The following is a 24,371-nucleotide window of genomic DNA, read 5'->3' on the forward strand; positions in this document are numbered from 1 at the left end:
ACAATCAGGCTTTAGACCACTCCATGGCACCGAGATGGCACTAATTGACTTGAAAATGCAAATTGACTCATCCAAGGACAAAAGACATTGTGCTCTACTTCTCTTACTTGACCTCTCGGTCACCTTCGATCTGGTGGACCATAAATTCCTCTGTAAACACTTATCATCTGCAGCTAACCTCTCTCAAGAAGCCTCTGACTGGATTCAATACTTCCTTAACAATAGGTCAATGACGGTTTTCTCTCAGTCGGCAGCCACTGATCCTTCACCAATTGCTTGTGGAGTCCCTCAGGGCTCATGCGTGTCCCCCACCATGTACAATGTATTTACCAAGCCTTTATTTGATAAACTGGACCACCTGGGTATCGTGCACACCAACTATGCAGACGATACCCAGATACTCTCACCCCTATCTGGAGACTTTGACTCAGATCTAGCCCTCCTGAACAAAACTTATAAATTCATTCAGGAATGGATGGCGGCCCATGGCTTATGCCTGAATGACGATAAGACAGAAATTCTAATCCTTGGTGCTCCAGCACATATCAACAAACTTGATGCGCAATATACATCTTTCAATATTGAGGGTACGGCTATCAAAGTGGCTAAAGAAACCAACACATTAGGTTTCTACCTAGACGCTACTCTGAACATGGTTGAGCAAGTCAATGCCACCTACTCTGCTACTGCATACACATGGAAACTGATTCACTCTTGCAAACCTTATTTATCTACTAAGAACTGTACCATTCTAGCGAGCAGGGATGTAATTTGGGGGTTGCCAGGGGTTGCAGTGTTGACCCCTGAGGTCTCCCTTGCTACCCCTAGTATTTTTGTATGTTTTTTTCTAAACTTTCTTTTTTAAACTTTTTTGTTTTAAATGTTAACTCGTGGGCTGTGGCCAGTGTCATGTGGCTCTTTTTGGAGTGGCTGACTTTCTTGTTCAGGCCTCTTAAAAAAAACACAGGGTTCCATAAGTTTATCACTTTGAGCAGTGACGCTAAATAAGAAAGAATAGGAATAACACATCATTTGTCTTTCTGGAAATCTCTCCAATAATTGCTAAACTCAAAAAGGTTTATTTCCAGACACACTTCAGGTGGTGAGTCACTGCTTTAGCCTGTTCTTAAATACCTCAACTCAGCCTTTCACCCTTCTGAGGTCGATAAATGAGTACCAACACATGTTGGGTGATATTGTATGTATATTTGTTCTATAAAAAGAGCTTAAGCGTAAGTGCTATATACTAACATATCATTATCATTTGGCCTTGGACGTCTGCTTGCATTCATAGTAATTTGGTAATATGGTACACACTGATATTAACGATACATATGGTGATCCATTCTTGTATGAAATGTGTATAACACTATAGTGATATCGCAACCATATTTTTACTAGTGTACTTACGAACAATATGTGATGTCCCTTCCTGATTTGTCAAGGGGGTGAAAGATTGTGTTCCATCGCTTCCCGTGATGTCACTTCAAGATGGGGGTGTCAAATTACATCACTTCCTGAGATGTCATCAGAAGTCAAAGGTCATGTGATGTCACTTCCGCTACCTCTGGCATTTTGGTGAAATGACGTCCCTGCTAGCGAGAGCCTTAATATTGTTGAAACTCGACTACCTCAATGCCCTATATGCAGGAGCCAGCAAACAGACCACTAACAAACTACAAACCTTACAAAATAATGCTCTGAGAACTGCCTTAAGCATTCCGAAGAGAGAACATATTTCTGAAGCTAGAAGAGACACCAAGTGGTTATCCATCAGAGACAGGATTCAACTCAAACTAACTTCCATTACCCACAAATGTCTAAATAATGCCGCCCCACAATACCTCCAAGAAAGAATCATCAGAAAGCCATCCTCTCGCCCCACTAGAGCTGCCCAATTCTGCTGCATCACAGTTCCCAAATTTAATTTGAAAAGAGCAGGTGGGAACAGCTTCCCAGTACTAGCTGCCCATTACTGGAATTCCCTCCCTTTGCACATCCGAACAGACCAGACCTTCCTAAGTTTTAGAAAAAACATGAAAACCTGGCTTTCTCTAATGACATCTGATTGTAACCTTGTCGTTCTATAAAACTACTCACTGTAATTATTTCTGTATTCTACCACACTTGTAAATCACCTGTATTGCAAATAAGAAGTTCTTACTTACCATGTACTGTACTTAAAAAAGCTGCATATTCTTGCTGCTCCCCGATTCCTCTGGGTGAGGTGTGCCTTATAAATAAATAAATAAACAAACAAATAAACAAACAATCATCCCTGCACTGTGGTTCATTGGTGCTACACACTAACAAATTGTCAACATATTGAATGATAGTGCTTGACATGTGTATATTCCCTAAGTCTGTGTGTAATACCCTGTTAAAGATACTGGGAGACTCACAGTATCCCTGGGGCAATCTTGTGTGTTGGAATCACCTTCCGCAATGCATAAAAGCTGTAAGGTATTGGGAGCCAGGGTACAATGGACTGACAAGGATGCATTTTTCAAGTCGATGACAGTGAAGTGTGTCGCTGTTGTGGGTATATTACATAGGATTGTCGTGGGGTTTGGCACTACCGGAAGCTCTTATCCCTATCCGGCCGCACCACATGCATCACCATGCAAAACTCACTACCAGACTCCTCAATCACGCCCACCCCTTTCATACCTCCCGCACTCCACCTACCTGATCGCTATGAAATCTGTGCAACACTGCGTAGCTTACCAAATCTGCAACAGAGCCTGACTAACCTGACTATACCTCACTACATCATACTATCCAAGGCCCCCATTCCCTACTACCCTAAGCAAACTTGAAACTATACAATTCCCTGTCAGCAGCCCAAGCCAACATTCAGAGTACTGCCTCTCTGGTTGAGGGATGAACGCTTCCAAGCATGAACCAGAACTGCAGATGCCCCTACTCCTGACCTGAGAGACCCCTTGCAACCGACCATGCCCAATCCAGAGGCCTTGCATGCCGAAAAACGACCAGCTCTCCCTACTGCACCCCTTACCTTTAGAGAGACACAATTCGCCCTCATCCACTAGCGCAAGCAAACTTGAAACAAGCATGTAAACAAAACTGCATTGAACTTCCCTACCAGCAGCCCATCACAACTTTCTCAAACAAAATGTAAAGCTAAAGTGCAAATGCCTTCATCTAAATGCATAACGGCAGCTTCCAAAGATATAGCCCTAGTGCAATAGCCTGGGTCTAAATGCAAAAGACCAACAACTCCCATTTGCCTCTTAAAGGGAGCATTAATCAATGCAAGATTAGTACTTTCACATGCGCTGGATATCGCAGATCTCATTACCACCCAAAATCTTGTTGTCCTGGCAATATCCGAGACATGGCTGCACCCAGCAGCAGGCCCTGCCCTAACACTAGCTGTCCCACCCATTATACAATCGTCAGAAAAGACAGAACCTATGCCAAAGGAGAGCGGGTGGCCTTAATTGCTAGAGTCTCCTTAGCCATCAGAGAGCGAAATACTGTCAAACTGACATCAGAGGAACTACTCACCAGTAAAGTCACCCTTTCCCACACAGCTATTCTAGCTATCCACGTAGTCTACAGAGCTCCAGGCCCAATCTCTAGGTTTGAGGACGACATCCTCCACGTCATCTCGTCAAATCTATTCTTCTGGGTGACCTGAACCTTGGCTTCAATGACCCAAATGATACCAATGATCAATCTCTTTCTAATGCTTTAACAGCACTCGGCTTTACCCAAAGCACACTCAACTCCACCCACTCCAAGGGTCGAATATTGGACTGCCTCGCTCAGTCAAGCCACATATCCATAATTTCAAACAATTCCTGCCCTTGGTCAGGCCACAACGTGATCATTTTCACACTACCCATACCTAAAAACTCCAATGTCACCAATGACCTTAAGCTTCCTACCCTATCACGCAACTCCAGAAACATCACAGAAACAAATATCCTTCCACTGATAAACAAGATTGTCCTCCCAGCAACCCAGCCAGACAACCCAGCCGTGCTGGTTGAAATCTACAACTCAACCGTGGCAAAGGCCATTAATACCATGGCACCACTGAGTCAACGGAGAGCCAAACCTCTCTCTCACCATAACTCCTGGTTCACGCAACCTTAAGGCATTATGTTTGAAAAAACGCAAAGCCGAAACCACCTGGAAGAACTCACCCTCTGACACAAACAAAAGTAATTTCTTAACAATGGCAAACACCTATGAAAATGCCCTCCTCCTTGCAAATAAATGCTACCTATAACCTAAGGAGCTCAAATTCTAGATCTAGCTCACGAGATCTCTTTGCAATCCTTCACAAACTAGAAATGCCCACACCGCCTAAAGACAGCTGCAACACAGACAGCACATGGTGCACACATATTCAAAATGCATTGCTTGACAAACTCACCTCCCTACAGAAAAATATTTTACTAAAAAGGAATACCCTCAACCTGGCCACCTTTGCCAGAGAAGACCAACCTCAACCTGCCCCCCAGGAGTTCCATATCAAGCCAGTCTCAGAATCTGAAAGTGTGATCATTATTCAAAGCCTTAAACCCTCCATATGCCAGGGAGACATCTGCCCTGCAGCAATGATTAGGGACTGTGCCCCAGCACTGGCCCCCTTCATCACCTCATTGATCAATGCCTCTTTCGCTTCCTGCAAAGTCCCCGCCAACCTCAAAGATGCCTGGGTACTCCCATTGCTAAAGAAACCATCCATAGACACTGATATCCCTACCAACTACTGGCAACCACCACCGTCCCGTTTCTACTTAAAATACTAGACAGAGCGGCATATATCCAAATGTAATCCTTCCTAGAAACCAGTAGCCTCTTGGGCCTAAGACAATCAGGGTTCAGACCAGGCCACAGTACAGAATCCTCACTTCTGGATCTAAAAAAACAGATGGATAAGGCGAAAGATTCTGGCAAAGTATCCTTCCCACTACTATTGGACTTGTCAGCAGCCTTTGACCACGTAGATCACAATACACTCTGTCAGCATCTCACCTCAGCAGCGCACTACCCAGGATCTCCTCTTGCCTGTCAAAGAGATAATTCAGAATCTTCTCTGACATAGCCTCAAAGCCACCCACCCCGATCTCGGGCAGAGTCCCCCAAGGATCCTGTATCTCACAGACATTTGATAATATTGTCACAAAACATCTATTTGACATCCTAGATAACCTAGGGATCTCATACACAAACTACGCTGACGACACGCAAATACTCATTCCTATCACAAGCAATTACACTACTGACACCATTGCCCTGAACTCTATGATCTCACGATCCAAGCCTGGATGGCGTCCAACATGCTTTACCTTAACGACAAAAAAACTTAAATCCTCCTAACAGGTCCCAGACAACTCTCAACAAACTTGACCCTAACAACAAGGCCTTCACCATTAACAACATTTCTATCCCTGTATCCATTGTGGTCAAAGCTCTAGGTGTGTACCTAGATGCCACCTTGCCTTTGAATAGTCAGGTCAACACCATTCCCTCATGGGCATATACCACAAAAGTGATCCATGCCTACAGGCCGTTTCAATCTCCAGACAGTTGCCTCACAATTGCAAGGGCAATCATAGGGTCAAGACTGGATTATTGTAATGCCCAATTTGCAGGCACATCTGTCCCAAATCTCAACAAATCCAGATCATTCAAAATAAAGATCTCAGTGCAGCGCTGAACATCCCTAGGCGTGAACACATTTTGGCGGGAGGCAAAATGCTCACTGGCTACTCATTCGGCAGTGCATCGTATTCAAAACTCTGACTATAATGCATAAATGCATAGCCCACACATCACCCAGAAACCACTCACAAAAAATACTAAAGGCTCAATCAGCAAGACCCACACAGTCTCTCTACACTAATCGCCTGATTACCCCTAAGTACAGACTGAAAAGAGCGGGAGGTGCAAGCTTCACTGACATTGCCACGGAAAACCTGAATGTCCTCCCTCACAAGCTCAGAGCTGAACAATCATAGTGGGTTTTACGCAAAAACACCTCAAGACATTGCTGTATAGACAGGATGCCCCTCCACAAGATTATCTCACCCTCTTGACAACCGTCCCATCTTCCCCCCAGGTAAAAAGTCTTGTTGTCAATGACCATTTGTTGTACCATACTGTTCTATAATCATGTAACCAGCGTTCTGTATCCTAAGGGTTTGGCGCGCTCTACAAATATTAAAAATGATAAATAAATAAACAGTCTCTAAATTACTCACCTCCTTAACTTCAAATAGGCTATGGGCTTGGCCAGCCTTGATTCTTTTGTCCTTTCGCTCACTTCCTCATGGGATAGCCAGTTTCTCAGCCCCGGGTGGTCCTTCTGCCTATTTAGACCTGCTGTGGTGGTTGTTTCGCTCACTCGCCTTCTGGGGCCTCCTATACTTAGTCTGCCATGGACTGTGAGACCATTCAGCCCTATTTTGTTGCTTGTTTCTTTCACCCCTTTCTGGGTTCTGGTACTTATACCAGCATGGACTAATAGCGTTTTCCACCTTTCTTCTCTCTACTTCTTCACCCATTCATGGGGTATTTTGTTTTGCAGCCCTGGTGGGCTTGTGGTTTGCTCAGCCATATTTATCTTGATTTCATCACCACTTCATGGTATATTTGGTATTGAGGCCCTGTGTAGACTTGTGGCATGCTCAGCCCTACTTTTCTCTGTTTTGTCACCCCTTTGTGTGATATTTGGTCTTGGAGCTTGGTGCAGGCTTATGGCTTGCAGAGCCTTACCTTTCTCAGTTTATTCACACCTTACTGGGATATCTGTTCTTGCAGCCCTTGATGGGATCTACTGTGGCTTCACTGCCCTCGGCCCACATTTGATATGAGGTTGCATACCTCTTTTCCAGCGACAGGGTCCACTTAAGTCTTTGGTGTCTCTAGCTGATGCAGTTCCGTGTCCCAGACCTGGCGTTGGTCTTGTTTCCCTAGGCAGCTTATTGATTTTTCTATTTATTGTTTAAAGCGCTGAGCACTCAGGAGCTGTGAAGCCCTGTAGAAGGTCTGGATAGCCAGCATTTGCACTGGCATCTTTTGATAGTAGCGCAGTACTGTGAGTTGCATTCTGTGCATCCATTTGAATTAGTCCTTTGCCAAGTGTTTTTAGAGATTTGCAAAATTTGAGAATTGTGGGGTATTCCGAATTGATACTGGTATTGAGTTCCATATTTTTATATGCATGTGTGATACATGTGTTTATTGGAGGGTAAACATTCTATTCTTAGTTAAAAGCATGGACATAATAGTGAGGTGCAAAACAAACACGGACAGACCTGAAGGTATACAGCAAATCATGATTCCAAGAGGGATAATCAAAATAACATGGGCAACCCGCCCCACACCTCTTTTTTGTCTCTTCAGGCTAAGCCTGCCTTGTCAGTCATGTTACCCAAATACTTTCCTTAGGATTAGTTTTGCCCCATGGTCTGGGGGCCCACAAAAAGGTTAGAGAAACTCTTACACTGGTTAGTGTTATGTTATGCCAGCTAGAAGCTATGGAGGAAAGAAATGTGGCTAACAGTGTCAAGATGGAGTAGTAACTAAACTTAGTGAAACAGTCTACTCTAAGGTGGCCTGATATCCTATCCCAATATCCACTTCGCTGCTGCCATGCCTCATGCCCAGCTGCCCATACCCTCAACTCCTAGCATCCACCCCTCGACTTCCACATCACCCAAGTCTTGCCATCTGAGGACCAGTTCTCAATCTGTTAAGTGGCTATGGTTTGCAATAACACAGCATTGTAAAGCAGGATGGCTGGAACCACAACTCCCAGAAATCACACACGATTTCCATGATCCCAGCAGCCATCTTGGCTGAGGCAAATTAAACGTTCTTATCTGCCTTGTCTCCAGAACCCTCGCTGCCAATCTGAGTTCATTGCCGCCTTCTAAGACCTGCAAAAGAAGAAAAGTCATCAATAACAAGTAATGAGCAACCTGAGCGTAATTTGGGAGCTGTTTTGAACTGAGTACTTATCTGTATGTCCAGGGAAGGGCGTGGCCCCTGGAACACTCCAGCTAAACAGTACACTCCTTCGAAAGGAAAGACACAGACTTAAGGAATTCTGCACAAGAACAATCAAACATTTGATAAAGCAAACTATGAGGAAACTGCTTGCGTCTGCAGCACATTAGCATGAACCAGTGGAGCAACTGATTTTCTAGATGCAAGAGGCATTCTATAGGAGAACCCAAAACACTTTTTTTAAACCCAGCAAAGGGCAATCCTGAACCAGAACCCAGTGACGCAACTTGATTAGAAAATCATAAGCAAGACTGGACTATCTGGTATTTTTCAGCCAAGAGTAGTGTCCAGAACTGCCTTGCGAAGCTTGTGGGTGATGGCCTCTCACCTCAAAGTAACTGGGGGAGTCTAAACAAGGGATAAAACAAAGGTCTGATTTCATTCGAATCTACACAGTAATCGTAAGGGCTATCCACTCTTGTTTCAGGGCGCTAACCACAGCCCAGAGGCAACACCTAGTGGCATCAGATACGGTACGGAGGTACATCTACTCTAAACACCAACATCTCAGGGTTCTCAAACCTTGAAGTCGTCATTCAGTTGACTCACAATCTCAGGGTATTTGCTTCTTTATTGGAGTTGATGGTTGATCTGGATAACAAGTCACCCTCTGGGGATCTGTACCTGTAGGTTTGACCTTTTCATGCAAGGGCAGTACCTTGTAATTACCCGATTGGGTGCTTTTCAGATTGAAGTTACTCTCGTCCACCACCTAGGGGTCAACTTGCTCAGCAGCAGTCTAAAACAGGATTTGGCCTCTTCTCTGCAGAATTCCACACACAACAGGCTCTAGTTTCCCCTTATTAAGGTTAAGGTTCTCCCAATATCTGGGTGTATGTACCCAAGCTGGAAGACAGCACTCCTTAATTCTAGTGGCTTGTGGCTTCCTCCTGGATCTTGGTTACATCCCAAAGTGGACTCTGTGCAAGGTGCCTCCTTTGCAAGGTCACAAACTGAGCTACACCACTGAGCAGTCTCCTGTCATCTCACCCCTCTCGCTCTAATCACAGCACTTCTCTTCACCTAATCACCAACTCTCTTAAATGCCCTCCTAACACCTTCAAAGTGGTTTTTTTTTTTAACTTTGTATTCTGTTGTAGCTTTTGCAATTGCCAGATGGGCTCTGCGATTGGATGGCATAGTTTTATCTTATTAGTTCTGGGCTGGTGAATTGGCTTGCCCTTCTTCCTTCCCATGTATTTCCTTTCTTTTCACTGTCAAATAAATGTCTTCCAACTCTGTGTACACTAGTGATTTATTTTGTTTGGCTTTCCACAGGCTGAGAGAGTTTAAACAGGTAAGCTGTGGTGTCGGAACCCCTCCCCCATGACTTGTGCAGTGTTACGTGTTGTACACATGGCACACACCATGTGATTGCCTTAATAAAAGGTGCATGCGGTTCCCTGTGTGCCAGTTTGGAACACCAACTCACTGACTCTTATGTTCATCCAGACAAGAATGCAGGAGGGGGCCTGGCCTTATCCAGAGCCCCATAACCATGGTGATGAGGCCTAAAAGAACCTGTGTGCAGCCAGACCATGTCAGGGCACAAGTTGGAGGGTGGTCGCCACGTGGAGCTCTCTTTGTTTCCAGGTTAGACCATGTCCGACGACCATTAGCCATGCTGACAGTGTCCCGAGGTGCTTGTCGCCCGCTGCTGAAGTCCCTAGTACTATGGCAGGGGCAGTCCTATTGACCGCCGTTCCACCGGCTAGGTCCCATGGTGTGGGTGTACCCAATTCTGGAGTCCCCAGTGTGGGCCTATTCGCACTACCTCTGCACAACAGGGGAAGTCCTGTCGACTGCTGGTCCGCCTGCGAGGGCGCACAACACTGCAGCAGCAGTGGGAAGTAGAACCCGTCAGGGACGGAAAAGTGGTTTTCCACTGCTGCAGCAGCTGGCTGTGAAGGAAAAGTTCTTTGTGCCGCCACAAACCGATCACAGAGCAGCCGCCACACGGGGTGAAAAAGTAAGGCCCCTCCCGCAGCCGTGTTTGGCGGAATATAAATGAAAAATGGCTCCTGCCCTGGGGAGAGAAAAGGAAGCGGCTGCTGCCACCCAAGATGATTATTGTTGCCGCTGGTAAAAGAAGAGCTGCGCGTTTGATGAATGCCATGTGTGGCCTCATTAAATAGAGCCTGCCTAGGGGACTAAATATGTGGCCACCCAGAGAATGTGCCACCAGAGTATCACCTCGACTTCGACACGCACCATAAAGGCAACTGCTGCCTCCCTGCCACCATGAATGAACTGCGCTGCCTGTGGTTTGTTTTCTTCAACAAAGGAACATCATCTCAGACTAAAGAGCCACCACCCATGAGTGGCCAGCCCAGGGCCCATGATGGACTCGCAAATACGGTGTCCCTGTACTAAGGATGGAACACTCAAAGTGGACACAGTGAAGTGTTTATCTGAGCTGTGATCCTGTGAGCTGCCTGTATGCTTAATTTGGGCTCAGTGGTATTGGACATCCTTGGTATACCACCTTCCCTGGACTAATAAAGTAAATGTTGTACCTGTGCAAGTGCCCAGTGCCTATTGGCTGGGTAGTTTAAAAAAATGATAACGGTCTTTTTATCTGCCCAATCCCACGTGGGATCAATGAAAAGGGCACAATGCTAATTGTTGGGTGCCATATCTCATTTGTGTATTGTCATTTCATTTTAATATAATTGGGATGGGATGTGATGTCTCAACCCCTCCCCCATGCCTTTCTCAGTGTCACATGTTGTACACGTGGCACCAACCAATTGATTGCATTAATAAAAGGAGCGCACGGTTCACTGTGTGCAAGTTTTAAACACCAACTCACTGACTCCTGTGTTCATCCAGGCCGAGCATGCCGGAGGGGACCCAGCCTTATCCGGAGCCCCATTAGCGGCCAGGCACCTGGTGGGGGTGGGGGAGCTGGCTTCCCTGGCTAATGATAATCATTCTCCCCTGTCAAAGCACCAGACATGTTCTCTGTGAATTGCTCTCTCTCCGGCTTGTGCTCGCCAACAACCACTCATCTCTGTCTCTGCACCTCTGATCATTCTTTGGGTCTTCTAGTCCTCCCAGCTCCTTGGGAGAGAATGTCTGGGTCTGCACATGGGCTTGCGGAGCTGAATTTGTAAGGCTGGTAAACTTGTTAGCTTTTTTCTAAAGGCTCATTGTAATGTCCTATGTTTATGTCTATGGGGGCAAGCGTTAGCTTGTCCCATTTCACTATCAGATCGGGTGTCAGCCGATCACGTGGAGTGGGAGGAGTTACTGCCAATTTGGCAGTTAGAGGACGGTGAATAAAGAAGCTACACCATTATACCTTTGGCACTGTGTATTATTTCGTACCCAACCTGATTGTTTGATTACTGGTTTCACTGCAAGTATAAACTCAACAATAACAATGAGATTTTAACATCGGACCCGCCTGTGCCATGCCTCTGACCTCATTTTCGAACTTGCGCAGGTCGGTTTTGGAAGCCCCTCAGCCCGAGCTGCATTACGGCATCATCGTTCCTGGCTGCCACACGGACATGGAGCAACGCCCACGGGCCGCCACCTGCACCAGCTTTTGCCTGCCCAGTATTACGGCTTCAGGGAGGCACACACACCAAAACGGAAGCATACAAAATTGTCAGACATGATCTGACTGACGCCCAGCAGTGCCCCACACGCACACAAGAGTGACGCTGCTACCCCGCAGTGGGTGCACACTGCCACCCCTGTCTACAATTTGTGCACAGCTGCCTCATTTACCTGAAAATTGCACCCAGCTCTCCAGACGCAGAACACTTCATCCATATGCTTTGGGCCTACACACACAAGGAACTACCACGTGGCCTGGATGGCCACATCTTACCAGCCAGTTTTCATAACTGACTGCTGCAATATAGAGTGCCCTGAGCACATGTGCACAGGTTTTCTTAGATCTAAAGCCATCATCTAAATAACTAACAGAAGGTGAGCGCACACAACGAGCGCCCCCAATACTGCACGGTCCACCGTCACCATGACAGAAAATGAAGGAGTCAGCAGCTCCTCCAGCCCATTGTCGAGATCCTCTACACGTAACCTAGTGGCCAGAGATGATGGGGTTATGAATCTCTACAATTACAGGCAGTACATCCATTTGACATTTCTGACACCAGTAGCTTGGCACCCCAGTGGAACAGATGGCATAAGGAACTCAATATTTACATTGACGCAACAGTGGTAAGGGAGGAACGCCACCTCAGAGGAATGCACTCCTTGGGACCCATCATAAGGGACATTGGGCCTCATTATAAGGTTGCGGGTAAGGTAACAACGGTACTGGTAAGCTTGCTGGTACCGTTGTTACCGGACCGTCACACTACGAGGTATGACCTGGCGGGCAGATCGGCACCTGGGAGCAGACCATGTCAGATGCACCGGCACCATTCAAAATGATGCCGGTGCATCCGGCCTCCCCATTCCCATTGAGCTCTATGGGGCTCGAATTGGAATGGGGAGAATTTTTTTCCGCCGCCCGGGAATGGGCAGTTATCGGGTCCGCTGGGGCTGTAATGCCCAGGAAATTGGCCATTCCCGGGCGCTGGAAAAAAAATTACTCCGGCGGAAGCCATGCCGGTTTTAACGGCGCAGCTTTCGCCGGAGTCATAATGAGGCCCATTGTATTTGAAATGCCAGAAAGTTCAACTGGCACATTTCAAGGCATCATTGATTCATTGAACAATTATTTTGCTCCTTTGAAGAACGTAGACTAATAGCACCACATATTCGACACATCCACTCAAGACAGAAACATTAGACAATTTCATCATGAGGTTACGAAAAAGAGGAAAGTACTGGGACCTTGATCGCTACTCTACGGACAAAGCCTTAAAATCCCAAACAATTGCAGGGTGTGAGTTGAAAGAAACTACTAAAATAGAGTAGAACACTAGAAGAAATTTTACTACTAGCAAGAGCTGACATGGCACTATCCATGTAGACAGAATCTCTATGCAACATCAAGATTACGCAGACAGCCTCCCCGGCATCCATGTGTCAAGTACGATCGTCTGAAAGAAATCAAGAACAAATAAAATGCTATCGCTGTGGATATAATTTTCCTCACATAGGCCCGTGCCCAGTCGGACACAAGTGCGACAAATGCAGAGGTGAAAACCACTTCCAATCAGTGTGCAAGAATATCAAATACTTCCAGAAAACAGAAAACCAAGGGGAAAGCAGAAAGTGGCAAGGCTCCTGGTACAGGGCATGGAGGTCCCCCGCCCCCAGCAGACATCACTCAAACAGCAGAAGGAAGGAGTTGTCACACAGCGACAGACGACACAGAGAAAGAAGGGAGGACATCCGTCACACACGCTCCCGAGAAGCGTCAAAGAGGAGGTCAACGCAGCAGGAAATAAGATATATAGAAGCCTCACTGAGGCGCCAGAAAGAATCAGATTCCTCGTCATTAAGCAGCAACCGTAAAATAGTCTACGTAATGACACCGCAACCCAATACACCCCAACACTGCTGCTACAGATAAATGGAAACAATCGAGAATTTCTGATTGATACGGGAGCCACAGTCAATGTGATTAACAAAGAGGCATACAGGTCCCTCAAGAACAAGAAACCATTGAAGCCTGCAGACATTGACATATAGCCATACAGAACAAACAGACCACTGGAATGAAAAGGAATGTTCAAGGCTACCTGCCCATACAAGAACAAGAGAACGAAGGCCATAATATACGTGATCAAAGCTGAAGTCCCAGGAGGCAGCATCCTCAGTTTCACATCTGCCATACAGATGGGACTAGTGCATGTAATGTACCAAATTATGTCTGCTTACACGACAAGTCCAAAGGACATGATGGTAAAGATGTTCCCGACACTAGTCAAAGGATTAGAGAAACTTAAAGGGAAACAAATCAAGCTGCATATTAATGCAAACATCAAACCAGTAGCACAACGTGGAATACCATTAAACATCCAGAAGCAAATGGAGGATGAAATACAGCCACTTTTAAATCAGGACATCATTGAACCTGCAAAGGGCTCCACACCCTGGGTATTGCCCATAGTTCGCGGTCCCAAAAAGGAAAACTACAAAAGCATCCGCATCTGGGTGGACATGAGAGCACCAAAAATTGCAATTCAAAAAGAATGACACGTGTCACCAAAAATGACCAATATGATGCATCTGCTATACGGTGCTGCAAAACTATTCTCCATATTAGATTTAAACAAGAGATACCACCAACTTGAATTGCACCCAGACTCTCGCTACATAAAAACCCTCTATACACATCTAGAGCTGTTTTGTTACACGCGCCTCAGCTTTGGGGTAACAACCGCTGCAGAGATTTTTCAAAAAGAAATTCATCAAATAATCAAACACATCCCTCAATGCCTCAACTAACGCGATGACATTTTAATCTTAAGTGTAACTCAGGAAACCCACAATGATACACTGCATCGAATGTGCATGGTAGATGGATCGAAGAAGCTAATCACCCTAAATGCAGACAAGTGCAAACTAAGGAAAACGATGCTCAAATTCTTTGGGCACATCTTTTCGCACAATGGTTTGCAACTCGACCCAGACAAAGTACAAGCCCTGGTGAAAGCACCCACACCGACATTAATATCAGCCGTCAGATCATTCTTGGGCATGGTGAGCTATTGTAGAGATACATGCAGGACTTTGCCTCTGTAAACACACCCCTCCATCTACTCACTGGCAAGGAACAAGACTTTGCAAAGGAAACACCAGTAGGACCTTTCCACAAAGAAAAAGAGAAAAAAGATGACTGGAGTCTGTTTTTACAGAGGGGCCTTGGGCGCCATATTGAAAAACATGGCTGATCCGATTTTTAGCTACCGGTGTTCGCGGTCGGGAAAAATCATAGTAGTTCGTTATAAAACCACTGCCGCCAGCCATTTCAATAGGAAAGGGTAACATTTGACTGTTACAAGCGTGTTTAGACATAGGGGATGCTTGGCAACCCCTCCAGCAATCTATAGGAAGATAGTATGTGCTGGGTCTATGGGGGTCATTACGACCTGGGCGCAAAGGGATACCGGGCACCGGTAATGACACCGGTGCCGGTCATCCCTTTGCGCCCTATTCCGAGGTCCCTTTGCGGGTCCCTCCCTTAACGCCTGGTTTTACCAGGAGTTATGGACGGGACCCGCAAAGGGATACCGGGGTCAAAAACAGTACTGCAATTTGCAGTACCGTTATTGCCGCCTTCCCATTGACCCCTATGGGGGCTCAAATGGGAATGGGGAATGGCTCTGGTGAAGGGAGAATTACCGGTCCTGCCGACCTCGGACTGGTCCAGTAATTACTCCCTTCACCAGACCGGAGTTGGACCGATTTTGGAGGCAGCCATGGCGCTAATAGCACCATAGCTACCTCCAAACTCGGAATGACCCCCTATGAATTTAAAAAGACTAGTAAAGTCAATTTAACTTTACATTCTCTGGGAGACAGTAGTCAGTCTCAGAGAAGGTATTTAAACCTTGGGGAGTCCAAAGGACACCCCTGTGCCACTGCACTAAAGGTGCTGTGTGACACAACAATAAAAAGATGATGCCTATGGGGTTATCTAAAACGCCATAATCAAAGAACACACAAGTAAAGCACACATCAAAATACCTGAGAGAGGGGGGAAAGGGCTCATACTCTCTCCAGGGAAAAACAAGTCCTCAAAATCCAGCAAAGTTGCTGAGGGTCTCTAAGGTGAAGGGAAATAAGCACATTTCTGAGAATTCTCCCTAACACTGTGGGCGTGTGAGCACTAACACCTGTTCCTGTTTGGACAACCTTTTACCATCATTACCGACCACCATGCTCTCACAACCATCTATGGCATCCATTGCCGGCCAAAGAAGAAAGACAATCCATCAAGGCCTACTAATACCTCAATTACATTGTGAGCAATGCGCTGCCCAAGTTGTTCACCATACCACAAATACTTGATGGTATGCACCAAGACAATCTCCTCATGACCGTAAAAAACTCCGTAACATTGAGGGAGGTGGCACCAAGGAAGCAAAAGAGGAACATCCCAGTCTGAGATGGAAAAGAAACAACTCTGGACTTTCCACCTGATAAAACACATGTTGTCAGTGTCCCCTGATGGGTTACTGCTGAACGAAAGTCAGATTGTCATTCCTGAAAACCTTCCAGACCAAGTAATTGCCATGGCACACACAGGACACCATGGAATTGTATCCACCAAAAGACAGCTCAGAACAAATGTGTGGTTCCCACACATGGACATCAAGGTAGAACAGAAGTTGGTGAAATGCGTTACCTGTAAAGCAGTTGCCCCCGCACTTTCCCTGAACCACTCAAAATTACAATGATGCCCCATCAAGTTTGGGAGGAAGTCGGCATCGACATGGTTGGATCCCTCTCTAATAGGAAATATGTCTTAGTCATCATGGATGTCCAGATTCCCAGAGATACACTTAATACATTCCGCGGCAGCACATGTGGTCATCGCTGATTATGAAATTCCCACAGTCGTGAAATCGGATAATGGACCGCCGTTCAGCCGACATGATTTTGCAATGTTCGCAGAGCATCTAGGATTCCAACACCGCAAAATCACACCTCTCTGTCCTCAGGCAAATGGCATAGTGGAAAGATTCATGGCCAACCTGAGGCGCACCTTACCAATCTGTTCTATCACAAGAGGATCGTTGATGCAGGCCATCTGCACACTCCTCAGAGACTACTGCAACACCATGCACAGCTCCACTGGCGTGTGCACCTCGGAAATGATGTTTGGTCTCATCTTAAGAACCACCCTCCCTCACAACTATAGCCAGGCGGTGACAGTGAACATTTATGCCAAAGGCAGAGCAAATGATGACGAAAGCAAAGACAACATGAAAGACTATGCAGACAGCCGAAGGAGAGCAAAGGACAACGATCTTCACGTGGAATACCAAGTTCTGGTACGCCAGACTCAAGGGTCCAAAGAGACACCCTGAGCCCATGACAGTGACACACATCAAGGGATCCATGGTAACAGCAGCAAGTCCTACAGGCACCATTACAAAAAACTCCTTATTCTTTAGACCGGTCGAAAGCGACTTGGTGCAGTGGACCCAGTGGATGCAACCAGTTCCGAGGACTCCTCTGATGAGGTCTCTGAGTTCATGGATGGGGATATGGACACGGATGACAGTGAAGCTGACCAGGAAATTAGTCCTCCTCCAACGCGAAGGCCACTGAAAAGAACAATTCGCAAACCCTCAAGATGGATCGAGGAAATGGGTTAGAACACGAATTTCCTGTTAAGCAAGGGGGAGATGTAATGTCCTATGTTTATGTCTAACACTTGTCCCATTTCACTATCAGATCGGATGTAAGCCGATCACGTGGTGTGGGCAGAGTTAACGCCAATTTGACAGAAGACAGTGAATAAAGAAGCTACACAGTTATACCTTTGGCTCTGTGTATTATTTCGTACCCAGCCTGATTGTTTGATACACTGCAAGTATAAACTCAACACTCATCCTCACAGTGATTTTTCATGTGTTTTTGACCGTCAATGATACATATCCCTAGGGCCACTAACATGGGGAATCCATACATCTCATTGTGGTCAAAAAGGGAGGTGCTTCCCTGCAATGTTGTTTTGTGGTTTCCACTTGTGCATCCTGGGAAGGCTGGGGCCCGAGCAGGGGGATTCAGGTTGTTCACCCTTATACTACCACCATAGTTTGCATAACATAGCTGGTTGCTTCCCTTCGCCCCAAGAATCAACAAATAGTTCTCTGTGACACTCCTATAAGTGATTGGGGGTCATTACGACCCCGGCTTTAAGGGGTTAACAGTGGCGTAAAAGGCTGCGGCGCCGTTTACCCCTTAATGCCTTACTACGAGGTCCCTTTGCGGCTCTCGACCTGAACGGCTGGTCTGGACCAGCCGTTAAAGTAGGGACCCGCAAAGGGACCTTGATGGCAATTACGGTACCGCAATTTGCGGTACCATAATTGCTGCCTTCCCGTTCCCATTGAGCCCTATGGGTCAAAAAATGGGGAAGGGCCATGGAGAAAGGGGGAATTACCGCCCCGCCAACCTTGGAATGGGGTGGTAATTCCCCCTTTTTCCATGGCGGACTCTGGCATGGACCATGGTGCTAATAGCACCATGATTTAGCGCCGGAGTCCTAATGAGGGCCATTCTCTTCACAGGAGACAGGCAGTTTGCAGAAGTCTATTCCAGCCGCTGGAACTAAGAATAGGCCAGCCCTATATGCAGCTCTGGGCAAGGCTTAAGGTCAAACCTGTCAGAATCTGAACATGACGACACTCCCTGTACAACCATCGGGCTCTACAATGAGCTGTTTCGCTTCACTAGTGCTAGGCTTTACAGCATTGCTATGACAGCTACTGGTCTCCACATCAATATGCCTCCCCATGAATTTGACTTAGGGTACTTTGACAATGAAACCTCGGCTAAACGTGATGCTGAAGATATGCCCTAACTTGATGTGTCTTCCAGCCTAACTAACCTAAATGCAGCGCTGCTATGGCAGCCTCTTTCACCTTTCTGTGCTGCTGCATGCACAACGATGCACTTTCGTTTGTGGTGTGTACAATGCTGTTACATGCATTTTAAAATGACAGAACAGGCCTTGAATTTTGAAGTAATCCTGTCAAAACAGTTCATAAAAATATAGTCTCACCGAAGAATATACTAATTACAAAGTAATGTGATAAAGATGATACTATGAATAAAATACCAGCAATGTAGGACTCAATATGGCCCAATTTAAAGCAAAAGAGAAAATAACCCTGCTTGGACACGTGCCCCTTCAATTATTGTCAATCTAAGTTGAAAAGTACCTCAGGGATCATTACATAGATTAGTATCATTGTAAATGCAGAGAAGGGAGCATGTACAATATCCCTTTTGGGGGCCCATTGTGAGTGTACCTAAGGTAGAGGGGGTATGGTGATACAAAGGTGCTTTGCTGATTGTGCCTGAGAAATCAAACTGCTCCTCACTTATGCCCAACAACATGGAAACATGTCTGGGGTTGTTCTTATTCCTGCTCTAGAACATCAGACTGGAATTCTCCCAGTGATGGCAAGACCAAGACTCATTTCCATATGGCTGGTCCCCTTCTGGACTTGCACAGACAGCCTACACAAATATGAAATATAAGCTGCCCAGTGTAATACAAGTACCTATGATTAATTCAACACTTCCCATTCATCCCTTGCTGGTGTGCATATAGGGCAAGCAGGGAGTAATAATCCTGCTCCCCATGTAAGTAAACAGCAATGGTAGGTAAGTATGGGAGCATGGCCCTCTGAGCTGTTGAATAAACTTCTGTAATTGGGAAATTCAAACCTGCAATGCCCCTATGTTTATGTTGCAGAGCAATGGCGGCGACAGTGAGATTGGGCTGTATTTTACAGCAATAAAACAACATGCATTCTTATTGGGAAACGAATGGGGCGTACTTGTATATCATTTAGGAATTCATTAGTGCAAGCAATAACAAGCAATAACTTAAATTAAGAACTGTAGGTAACAGGCATCATACGTTTTAAAGTTCTGCATGAGTAAAGAAAGGGGACTGCACTTGTGTTCAAATTGCGATTTTTAGGTTCTGGAGCAACAGCAGGAATTTCCTAGAGGTTTACTGCCAACAGTCTGCTCTCGGATGCTGTGTTGACGGGTTGCTCTTTTTTGGTGAAGGAATGCATGCCCCTTTGTCAGTTGATGCATGTTGTAGCTCACAGAACAACAGATTTCAAAGCCCAAGGACCAGTAATGCTGAGGAAGTTGCCAATACACTTCCATTTTGATGTGAGTGGTTCTTCATTATAACACAACTTGATCTATGGTTTGAATCAGGAAGTGACGAATTTTGAAATTTGGAAATTGCATTTTTTCGTACACATATTGCGATGTTTCCAGGGCTGAAGTCGAGGGTACACGCGGGTGGAGGGAGTCCACCCACTTTTTTCAGAGACTGGACTCAGCCCCCGCCCCCAGCCCAGCTAAAATGAGACAAATTGAATGTCCTCTTTGAATTTATGAATTAGAGCAGATCTCAGGGATCGAGGCTGCGAGGCCGGAAACTTCACCACTGCACTATATAACCTGATGAAAAATAACAGTCACCTAAAGGTGAACATGTGCATTGGTTCTTGCAGTTTAAAACATGCACACCATTTAACTTTTCCAAAAACACTATTGGAGGAAAATATCCTCTCTTGGCTGTGTGTGTGTTGATTTTATGAAAGGCAAATGCCATGCAATTTGGGTGGTTATGCAAAGCCAATTTAATGAAATGTGCATATTTCACCTTGGTATGCTAATTTCTGGCAACGTCGCATCCCATTGCGTTTGTTGAAGAGTTCCCCCCACTTTAATGTTTAGGATTTGACCTCTGGTTGTTTCCGCGTTCCCTGAATTAGACTGCAGCACCCTCCCTCATCCTTAGCACACCTACCGGCTTCCATTCTCCGTTTGTTTTAGGAAGTGAAAAGGAACAATATAATGAAAGGAGAATTTCTCTCTTCCATCTTTTTGGATTTTGCACATAAACCCACAAAGACTATGTACTATACAGAACACAATTACTTATGAAGTTGTTTCTGCATGACCTATGCACCCATGAATATTAAAGTATATACAAATGATGTTTGAAATACATTGTACTTTGAATGCAATGCAATGCTTGTATTCACATGTAAACATCTGTTTCTGTTGTAGGATTCTTTCGACCGTAGTCCAAGGAGACATGGATCGTCTTCAGGCCCGGTAAGGTGACATTTATTTCTTTGATGGCGTATGACATTTCAATGACTGGTTATGTTGCTTATAGTCTAGCCCATGCTCACTCCTTACACACATCTTAATAGGCTCTCTTTCTCACACTTGAATATAGGCCAGAATTAGAAGTGTACTATTATCAGCTTCATTACGACTTTAGACCGCCCTTCCTCCCTTGCTGCCTGGCTGCCTGGGCTAATGATTCCATCTGTTCTGACTAACTTCCCTCCTGGACTTGTGCAAAAGTCACATGTAGTGTGGCACGTGAAAGCAGTGTCATCCGCTCGGCAGTCAGTTACCACCATGACTCCTGCCTCCTGACAGTCATTTGGCGTGATGCCAGTGCGCACCAGGCAGTGGGCCTCTGCATCATGGCCCTCCACCACCAGGGCCTGTGACTACCGGGCCTCTTAACACCATCCGTTTGGCAGAACGGAGGGTATAATCATCCTAGGGCCAGGCGAGGCAGCACCGTTTGGTCTAGTCATCCGCTTCTGGGTGCTGTAAATCACACCGTTTTGAAAATGCGCCCAGGCCCCAGACTATCTCGAGCCGACACGGGCGGGCAGGCAGTCACGCAAGGCACATTTGCTATTATGTAGCAGTAGCAAATGATCGATCTGCGCGACATACACACAGACAAATGTGGAGACCCCCAACGCACACACTTTCCCCGAGCTACAATTCCTGCCAGAATAATACCATATTCTGTTGTAACTCTCCGCTCACAGAGTACCGTGAGCCCCTCCCCCTGCTGACAAAGGCACACGGACATACTTGTATCTTGGTGGGGCTCCCCGGTTGCACTGCTGCGGCCGGGAACGGCCACTTTATTTAAAGTGCACACGGCGGAGTGCAACGTCACTCCACTGCATGCATGTGCCCTTAAAGGGGCAGCATGTAATACAATAAAGAGCAAGATGATACGTGTTGTTTACTTGCCTCCAACCCCCTCACACAGGAACTCTATAAGGTTTTCCAGCATCACTAGTCCTGAAAAAATGGACCGTCTGCTATAACTGATTTACACAAATGTATAACAAGTTTATTATTCAAATAATTCAAACTGAATTTAAACAAAAAACACTACCCTCACCTAACACAGTGTACTAAACATTAAAAAACACATATAAAACAATTATAAAACATCAGATAACTTATTTATACGACACAGAAGATATCACATAACACACAAAAAAAATCTCAATGTGTCACTAAAACAACAAGCATCCCAACATGTTTCTGTTCTTAACTGCCCAGTTCAGGCAAACATTCTTCAGGGGATAAATTTAAAAGCATCCACTAATCTCTTCCACACCGTGTTGAAAGGGTAGATTCAGGCACCCAAGAGGGTAAAAGGAAAACAACCTCCAAGCCTGTAAAAATAAAGGAAAGGAGAAACCTAATGAGTTCCAAAGGGGGATGGAAGTACTACAGAATGTAAATGGAGGCATGGCACAGGGATTATGCCACACTCACAAGGGTCCCAAAGGGCACCCGCAGATTTACCTTTAAATGGTGAAACTTCAAAGCACGTCACAGGATGATAAATTTGCTGGTTTCCCTCCAAATGAGAAATCAATACTTCAACAAAGCGTCACAGTCCGCTAGAGTATCGCCACACCTAAGTAAGACAAAACCAATACACAGAGACCACTTGCTCTGTTATATCCAGAAATCACACTGGCTTCAATACCACTGCACATAAAATCAAGGCTCCAAATAACAAAGTGAATTACCTCCACAAATGTAGGGATCAAGACTGCAATTCACAATTCAGTAATGGACAAGTTGAAATGGAAACATCCATACGATCAAGCAATAAAGTACAGAGTCAATCTGGAAAGCAATGGGAACATAACAGTAAACACCATTTATCTGGCATTACCAAAACCTCAGCTAACAACATGCCGTCAACATGCACTAGAGGGCAAACAGAAGGGGGTGCTTATATTTCACACACGTGAGGAGACCATGCATTATCTAATGTGTAAAGACAACTACTCAGCGTCCATGCTGTCCAACCTCCACAACGTAAAAGAAACGCGGAAAATGGATAGCCACACAACATGTGTAAAATAAGTGTAAAATAAAGTACCCCAACCACCAAATAATGCAAAAGGTGTCCCGACATGGAGACAATATCATGCACAGAGTCACATCCAAAGGCGAAATGCTGGTAGCGTGCTCACCTATACACACTGCGGGGTTTATTCACTCCACTTGCAGCATTCAAACATACTCGGCCAGCACTCGATTCAGAGGAGCCAAAGCGTCTATGGTTGCGCAGCAACACAAAGAAAGGACTCTATTAAAGCGTCTATGGTTGTGCGACAACACAAAGAAAGGACTCCACTTCTCGAAGTTAATCAGGAGTACAACAACCAAGGGGGCCATATTGGAACAGACCCAGGATCAACTGGTGTAGAGGAGTTTAGTGGACACTCAGCGCATCAAAAAGATGTAAATTGCACTAACTTCATCAATTGAACTAAAAACCAAATTGTTCACCAAAATTGGGTGCCCACATGGTATATGCATCACACAATGTCCAAAATTATATTTGGCTAACCAAATGCCAATCAATGCTTTCATTGAGCCCTAGCACATTGCTTTGTAATTTGAAAATTATTTTTTGCTCTATATTCAATAATTTTCGATCTGTTTCAATTTTGGTATTTCCATGCACCTTTTTCAAAATCAGCCATGTGAAGTCATTGAAACCATGTTTCTTTTCAATAAAATGTTTCACAAGAGGGGCAGTTATCACTTGATTCTTGATACAGCTGCGATGTTCCACCATTCGAACTTTACATTGCCTATTTGTTTTTCCCACATAATGTAGGCCACATGGACAGGTGGTCAGATATACAACATTAGCTGTGTTACAAGTCGTCTTTTCAGTGAAGACCCACTTAACATCAGGTAGAATTTGCAATAATCTAGTTTCTTTTGTTTGTCCACACATGCTGCAATTCCCACATGGAAAATGTCCTTTTACTTCAGGCAAACCCCACAGTCTAGTTTGCCTAACTTGTGGTATCTGCATTTCTGTCACATCATTTCTGATCAGAATATTTCGTAAATTCTGGCTTTTTCTGAAAGCCACTAGGGGAGGCAACACTTCTTTACCACAATATATTTTCTTCCAAGTTTTCATCACAATGTTTTTGATTTTGTAGGACAAATTTGAGAAAGTATTAACAAATACAGTGCCAATCTTTTTAATTGGCCTAATACTTTTCTCCAAAAGTGCCTCACGATTGTTATTGTAAGCTCTTTTTGAAGCATTTCTTATAACTCTAGGCGGATAGCCTTTGGCCAACAACTTGTTGGTCAATACATCTGCACTTCGGGCAAAATCATCTTTAAGACTACTATTGCGCTTCATCCTCAAAAATTGTCCAAATGGCAAATTGTTCTTTAAATGTTTAGCATGGTGGCTATTGAAGTGCAATAAAGAGTTCTTATCAGTAGTCTTGTTATAGGGCTTCACTTTTAAAGAACCATTGTGATGGAAAATGGTGATGTCTATAAAATGAGTC

At 45.2% G+C, this 24,371-nt stretch overlaps 1 protein-coding gene across 3 annotated transcripts in view; it reads left to right on the forward strand.

Moving 5' to 3' along the window:
- The window catches only part of LOC138510563 (uncharacterized), a 1,136,503-nt gene that overhangs the window by 201,093 nt on the left and 911,039 nt on the right, over positions 1-24,371 (forward strand). For all 3 annotated transcript variants that reach the window (XM_069626321.1, XM_069626322.1, XM_069626323.1), the window contains exon 4: positions 20,767-20,814. In XM_069626321.1, coding sequence (XP_069482422.1) covers positions 20,767-20,814 — 48 coding nt within the window. The remainder of the gene's footprint in view (positions 1-20,766; positions 20,815-24,371) is intronic.

The sequence above is a fragment of the Ambystoma mexicanum genome, chromosome 6p (assembly GCF_040938575.1).
Source record: "Ambystoma mexicanum isolate Mex_15411 chromosome 6p, UKY_AmexF1_1, whole genome shotgun sequence".
Classification (NCBI taxonomy): Eukaryota; Metazoa; Chordata; class Amphibia; order Caudata; family Ambystomatidae; genus Ambystoma; species Ambystoma mexicanum.